The 7,500-nt window shown below is 46.2% G+C and overlaps 2 protein-coding genes across 2 annotated transcripts in view; both read left to right on the forward strand.

The window, feature by feature from the left end:
* The window catches only part of LOC146236132 (uncharacterized), a 16,604-nt gene extending 15,909 nt beyond the window's left edge, over positions 1-695 (forward strand). The window contains 1 exon segment of the mRNA XM_084686993.1: positions 461-695. Coding sequence (XP_084543119.1) covers positions 461-695 — 235 coding nt within the window.
* A 6,273-nt stretch (positions 696-6,968) lies between these two features.
* The window catches only part of pcsk5a (proprotein convertase subtilisin/kexin type 5a), a 24,341-nt gene continuing 23,809 nt past the window's right edge, over positions 6,969-7,500 (forward strand). The window contains exon 1 of the mRNA XM_084686994.1: positions 6,969-7,157. Within this exon, the coding sequence (XP_084543120.1) occupies positions 6,969-7,157 (189 nt within the window). The remainder of the gene's footprint in view (positions 7,158-7,500) is intronic.

The following is a 7,500-nucleotide window of genomic DNA, read 5'->3' on the forward strand; positions in this document are numbered from 1 at the left end:
AGGTGTTGTTCTCTATCTTTCTGTACTTCCCTCCCTCCCCCTCTCTTTCTCTCTGCAGCATTCTCTCCACTTCTGAAAAGGGGAGTCCTCTTCATCTTGGCATCTGTGCTGTGATGAGCACCACCTAACTAGGCCACTGCATAAACGGCGAGAATAGCAGCAAAGAAACACAAAAAAGAAAAACACTGAATGACTTCGCTGGGGAAAGCACAATTTCATACCCAACATGCAATTGCTGACAACGGTTATCCAGCGAGCAAATGTTGTCCATACAGGCTTTTTCTTGTTCCAAGATGTGTTCATTTATTAATACCTATAGCTTTTAATATCTAGCCAGACACTGCAGGTTTGCTGTGACTCCATGACCAAAACTGAGATTCAACTCTCTTTCTGCTATCCTACTTCTTCCTCCTCTCAGTCCATCTCATCCGTCTCTCTTCTCTCCCCCTTTCTCCCCCAGTGTGGAGCACGACTTCCGTCTGCAGGAAGGCCAGGTGTCTCGTACCTGGAAGGTGGGAGACCCCCCGGAGGGTTCCCCCCAGGTCACGGCCCCCCAAGTCACGGCCCCCCAGCCCACCACGCCCCACCACCAGGACACCCCGCTACCTGTGCCCTCCCGGCCCGGCACCCCAGCCACCTCCAGCCCCCCGGCAACCACCAAGAAGAACAGGAAGAAATGCTTCTGGTTCATGTGACCTGGAGAGGAAAGGAGGGAAGTGCTGTATTGACTGAACGTCAAATTGTTCCATCGTTTAGACTGATCGTTGGGTGCAGACAAGAAAAGAAAATGAAAAAGTGAGAGAGAGTCCAAATGTTGTAAAAGACAAGAAAATATATTGTTGTTGCGACTTGAAAGATGGCCAAATGTTTTTTTCTCTCCAAAGCAGGAAAATACTTGGTTGGAGAGACCCATGTTGTGCTGCTGATGTTGCCATGTTAAAACTGTGATTCTATACATACATGACCTGTAAATGCACTACATTTAGCCTTTGACACCTGTGGCGGAGTGTTTGTGAGGTATTTAGTTTGCCCAGGGTGCTAGAATGTGCCACGGTCTGATGAAAACGTAATGAGTAAAAAGGTTTCTAGCAGTGAGGCACTCTCCTATACGGGCAGTTACAAGAGGTGAAGAGAATATTCTGAGAGGGAGAGGATACAGGAACAACACGCGGAAGGAAAGGGAAGGAATAAAAGAAGAGAGGAAGAAAAGGAGAGAGAGAGAGAGGTAGAGAGAGAGAGAGCAGTTGACAGAGACAGAACAAGATGGAAAGAGAGAAAGACAATGAGGCACACAGAGGAAGACTAAGTGAGAGATGGAGAGGAAATGGGAGGGAAAAAGAAAGCCAAACAGATGGACACACAGAGACAAAGAGACAGCCAGACAGACAGGAGAAGTCTTCGTCATTACACTAATGGACTAATGAGGGTCAGTACACTAGCTTTTATATCCTGGTACGTTGCAAGAAATCAATTATTATGACCCGCATTTAAAACCTTTAATATAATTAGAATTAAAATACACACACACACACACCTACACTCACACACACAGGCTGAGAAGGCTACAGTCCAACAAGATAAAGGGACAGAGAGACCGTTAGTGGACAGTGCATACACCTGAGTTGTTCTTCCTGACTGCTTTATATCCAAAACAGATTACTGCTCTATAAAGTATTTTAACACAACCACCCTAGTCCTCTTCTCGTGGTTCTTCAGTCTGGGGTGGGTTTGAACATGCGTGTCTCAGGCAGAAGACAAGTGGGAAGACGTCAGCAGAGTGCAGTGGTGACACTGACCATCTCCCGCCAGGGTTTAGCCCAAGCGAAGCGCACGAGTTACCGTAACCATGGCGCCTGTTGACCTCCAGCTACAGCCCCTAAACATTTGAGGAGCGTCTCTCTGAGATTACGCGGCCCTCTCGGACATCTGACAAGAGCAGGAGATTTGACGGAACGTGACAAATTCCTGGTTTGTCATCGGTGGCCCTCGTCAACCTGGGCTTAGGAGATACTCGACAGCGATCGCATGGGTGTCTTTTCCTGTCCTCCGTCTCACCTCATGGCTGTTGTTATTTCCAGACAATTCCAAATCAGCTGGATAAATTCACTGCTTCTCCCGAAGCTAGAAATGCATTCACACCGAACAGTGCACGCCAGCTGCCTATCAGGAAAACACAGAGAGGGAGAGAGAGAGAGAGAGAGAGAGAGAGAGAGAGAGAGAGAGAGAGAGAGAGAGAGAGAGAGAGAGAGAGAGAGAGAGAGAGAGAGAGAGAGAGAGAGAGAGAGAGAGAGAGAGAGAGAGAGAGAGAGAGAGTACTTCAGTGAAAAACCTTTATTAACCTTCCAATATTAGTGTGGGGGACGGGAGGGGAGGAGGGATCATGTTGTTGTTTTTTGGGGGGAGCAGGTGATGTCGTAGAGAGCTGACATCTCTGGTTGGCTTCCCAGGCTCCGCCCCAGAAACCCTCCTCCCCCAGTTTCGCTCTGAAGGTGTTTCGGAGAACGGAGATTCACCCTGTGAATCCCCAGATAGGACACTTGGCTGAACATTTAGGGGAGTCTGAATCTGCACTTGCCAAGCTTTCTCGCTGGCCACTCAAACGTATATCTGTGGGCAGTGAACGCACAAACACACACTGCAATGCAAGGTTGCATCACAACGTCGGATTCAGTTCAATAAAGGCCTGAGGCTCACTGACTGAACTCATGCTGCATCCTGCTGTGCTCTACTGAGATATACAAATGGAAGTGCTTTGCTGTAAAAGTTTCAGAGTCCCAAAATAAATGTGTCGACACACACACACGCACAGTCATACATGCACACAAACACGAAACACAAAAGAATCTCACACACAAAGACTGAAACTCGCCTTATACTCGCTCTATTTCACAAACTCGCTCTCTCACACACACACGAGCACACACACATTGAAACTGAGCACATACGCATTGTTCTCCACAGATAAAGCACATTATCTTTCCAGGGGGAGACACCCTTGTTCTACAGTGCCAGACATCCTACCCAGGCTTCCCTATCCCTCCCTAGTGAACTGCCTCCTTCTACCTCCTTCTCCATGGCTGGTTACCTGTCTTTCTCTCTGTCTCTCTGTCTGTCTGTCTGCCTGTGTCGTGTCATGTCCTGCTGTGCAGTGCCGTGCAGTGCTATGAGGAGGACAGGGTAGCTCGCTAGCGTTATCAGTTATTAATCCTACTGGAGTAATCCTGAATCCGGAACAGAGTGAGCTTACAGGGAGCAGAGAGGATCTGAGCCTGCCTGCAGGGAGGAACAAACAGAGAGGAAAGATCGCATCCAGAATGAAAAGAGGAGAGTCGGGGGGGTGGAGGGTAGGGGGGTCTATGTAGATAGGTTGGGAAAACAGGCAGGTAAGCTATACAGGTGCTGTGGGCAGGCAGGGAAGCTATACAGGTGCTGTGGGCAGGCAGGGAAGCTATACAGGTGCTGTGGGCAGGCAGGGAAGCTATACAGGTGCTGTGGGCAGGCAGGGAAGCTATACAGGTGCTGTGGGCAGGCAGGGAAGCTATACAGGTGCTGTGGACAGGCAGGTAAGCTATACAGGTGCTGTGGGCAGGCAGGGAAGCTATACAGGTGCTGTGGGCAGGCAGGTAAGCTATACAGGTGCTGTGGGCAGGCAGGTAAGCTATACATGTGCTGTGGGCAGGCAGGTAAGCTATACAGGTGCTGTGGGCAGGCAGGGAAGCTATACAGGTGCTGTGGGCAGGCAGGGAAGCTATACAGGTGCTGTGGGCAGGCAGGGAAGCCGGCGGACTTGCAGAGAAGCTGGTTCTTCTGCTCTCGGAACATTCCAAAAGATCTCCTTGAGAGATCTGAGGCAGATCTGAGGTTTCTTTTGAAACATATCAAACCCTGCACGTTGTGGTCTGGGTGGGTCATTACAGGGTACAGTACAGTATCTGGGTACAGATGGACACCATGCCTGTCTTCTACACACTTCAAAGCGACACCAGGGTCAACGTTCGCTTACGCAATTCACTGCAACGCTCCGGTTTACAAGGATGACTGGAGGCATCAACAAGCATGCATAATGTCTTTGTGACAACCACTAGAACTACACGCATGCACATCCGCACACACACACACACACGCACAAGTAGGAAGGGGGGAAAGTAAGTTAATACGTATGAGTCATTGGCTTGTGATGTTATACAGAGAAGATGTTGAACACAGAAGATTACAACAAAGGGGGTCATTTCCAAGTCATCCTGACGGAAGAGGAGGAGAAAGAGGAGGAGGAAGATGTAAAGTTTCGAAGGGTTCAAACTCGTCAACCGAAAATGACTGTCAGACAAACATCTGATGCAAGAAATGATTTGAGACGAGGTTGATTTCATATCTAATTTACCAGTAATAACTCCTGCCCCGCCGTCTGATGTTTATGATGACAAGTGTTTGCTCATTACACTAAGAGATGATGGGCTTTGTGATGTACAATAACTGAAAGATGGTCCCACTGCGCTCACCGCATCTTATCTCAACAAATCTGCGTGCCCTTGTTCACCAATGCACACGCTCGCGCGCGCACACACACACACACGCGCACGGATACATTGACTCACTTCCACTCCCATATACATGCAGCTTAGTGTGGCTATCTTCCTCCGTCAAGTCTGGCCCCAACTCACTGCAGCAGCCAAGGCTGTGCGCGTGTCACAGGGGAACAGTGAATAATGAATTAAAAAGTCCCCATTTCAAGACAACCTGCCGAGTTTCTGAGTCAACTCAGCCACAGCTTGGTTAAATAAAATATGAGCTAAACTCTCCCCTGTCACCCTTGTTACCACTGCATAAAAATGGGCTTCGGCAACCATCAGAATATGTAAATACAGGTTTGCTAAAAGAGGAATATGCACCATGACACCTCCTGTGTCCGTCATTGGGGAGGAATGGGCTTACATATTCATCGTGCTATGAATTGTAATAACTTGTCTACTTATGGCCTGCCAGCCCTCCTGTAAGCTTGTCATGTTGGCTTAATTAACGAGGAACAACTGACAAGAATGTGGAGCTTGATGGCATCTACCCTGCAAATATACTCAGGAGAGGTGGAGAAACAACTGAACCGAGGACACTGCGCATGTGAAACATATGCCCCCATGTAACCCTAAAATGACACCCTGTGTTTTGTTACATGACATACTCCAATGAATCAGGCTTAACTTAGACAGTGTACTTCTTGTCTTAAGAAGTAAACCACAGGCAGAATATAACTTAGTGTCTGTGACCTATGCTGGAGCACATTCATACCATCTGTTTAAGCAACCAACCAACAAATCATCCAAACAACAAATTAAAACGGTCCGATTTTCTTCTTTGTCTTCTGCCACTTATATTTGTACGTTCCAATTTGCCCTGGAGGTGCGTCAGAAAACATTGCCACTACAAAGAGCACACTGGTGCACACAGCCAGTGAGATTCATGGACAACAACGTATGCAACGGGTTTGGTTAATACCTGCAGGGTAGTCAAGGTGCTCAAAAACAGTTTGACAATTATTTCCAGGGGAATTTGAGCCGCAATTTGAGAGTTTTTCAAACATCAAAGTCAGTGTCTCAGAGGGTGTTTTTGATCACTTCAAAGCCCCATGACTGCTTTGCCGAGAGGTGCTTTCTGGCTTTGGTTTGTACTTTCATCCAGCGTGTTTTCTTTTCAAAAGATGCTTCATGAAGTTAGTCTGCATGGGCTGTTGCATCATACAGAAATCAGTTCATAATTATTTGTAATTCTAAATGACATTACCATATACGACTTTCTTCGGTACAAATAAGGACATTTTTTATTTGCTTTTTGTTGACTGCGTGTGTTACAGACGAAACATTCGTCTGTCTTGCATCTTGTCTTGCATGTGGGAATAGAATAGAATCTAATTTGCTAGCATCAAGTCTGATGTGAGCCATTGAGTTGTGATGTGATTACGTATTGAGTGCAATCAATCATTTCGGAATTGTTACAAAAGCATTAATAATGGGAGCAGTTTTTAACATATTATTATTGAGAGGAGATAATGAAACAACAACCGATTAACATGATCGGAATTCTTTCCGCTTACACGAGTTTCATTTTTCCATAATTGCCTATATTCTCTGAGCGCTTGAAACCAAACACAACAAAACACTTCACTTTACTACCGTAGAAGTGTCGTTCCTTATTGGTCCCCAGAAACGGTGCCAAGCTGTCATCTAGGTTTGCATGCGTCTCATCACCAGAGGTGAGAACTGGGCTTCTCAGCCCTAGATGAATAGAAGATATGGACAACCTCAATATCCCTTAATTAGAACTGTCTCACTAATTGCATAGTATCCTCACGATGTCACTTGCGTCACTTGTGTTCAAAGGGGGCCACTGGCTGCCATTTCACATTATCAAGGGTAAAAATGGATGAGAATATGAACTGCAGCTTCACAGTCAATTACGTGTGTCTGTGGGCGAAACCTACGAGTGATTAATTAGCTTTCCATGCAAATAAAACAGCCTAAGCATAGCTTGTAAAACAATAAAAGGTATCCACTTTAATGCCTTTGGTGTCTCAGACACATTCCTAATGCTGGAACATAAAGCCAACATTTATTAAATACAGCACTTGCTTCTTCAGTGAAATAAAGCCCTACAATGGATTCAAATATGTCATCGTGTCACCTAATTTCAAGTCGCTTTATTCGTGTCTTATCACCTGTAAGAAACCTGAGCTCGATGTCATAGGTGGGGTGGTAACCTGATATTTACCTGTCTGCATCACTTACGACTCCGTGCCCCGACAGGTGCCGTTTCTCCGGGACATCTGTAGGGCCTAAACGCATTTTTTTTTACACACGAAATATTATTCATTTCACCGTCCACAAAAGTATAGGCTACTGTACATGAAAGGTGTACCGCTATGTGAAGTTGATTCCGACGGTGCGATCACTTTGGAGGACAAATAACGTCCGGCAACAATGGCAAAGGGAGAGCGGAACCTGGTGAACTTCAGCGGAGCTGCAGGGATGGTCTTACTGTGGTTAGGGTCTGTACTGCCGCTGTGTCTGGGGGTGGTGTACACCAACGACTGGGCGGTGAGGATTACTGGGGGTCCAGAAACGGCAGAGAATACCTTAAAGAAATACGGATTTGTTAATATGGGACAGGTAAGCCAACCATAACTTGTAACATAAAGTTGTGTTAACTAGAGTAGTTCCTGAACTGTACAGTTTTGTATGATCAAGTTTGAACAGACTAAATATTGGTTTGGAAAACATTTCCCCTTCATTTACTCTTCTATAATTCGCTGAGAACAGCAAAAGGTGTATTTATTTCTGAACAGTATCTAACTTCTTTTGAGTGGTGGATTAAAGCTAAAACACTTGGAACCACAGGTGTCCGGCAACCATTACATTACATGCTAGACTGGCCTTAAATCGTTAGCTCTGAATCATTCAGACTATGGAGGAGGAGTGTCTGTAAAGGCAGACAAGGTAGCACATTTGTATT

This window comes from Hypomesus nipponensis, chromosome 22 (genome assembly GCF_054491055.1).
Source record: "Hypomesus nipponensis isolate SF chromosome 22, ASM5449105v1, whole genome shotgun sequence".
Taxonomy (NCBI): domain Eukaryota; kingdom Metazoa; phylum Chordata; class Actinopteri; order Osmeriformes; family Osmeridae; genus Hypomesus; species Hypomesus nipponensis.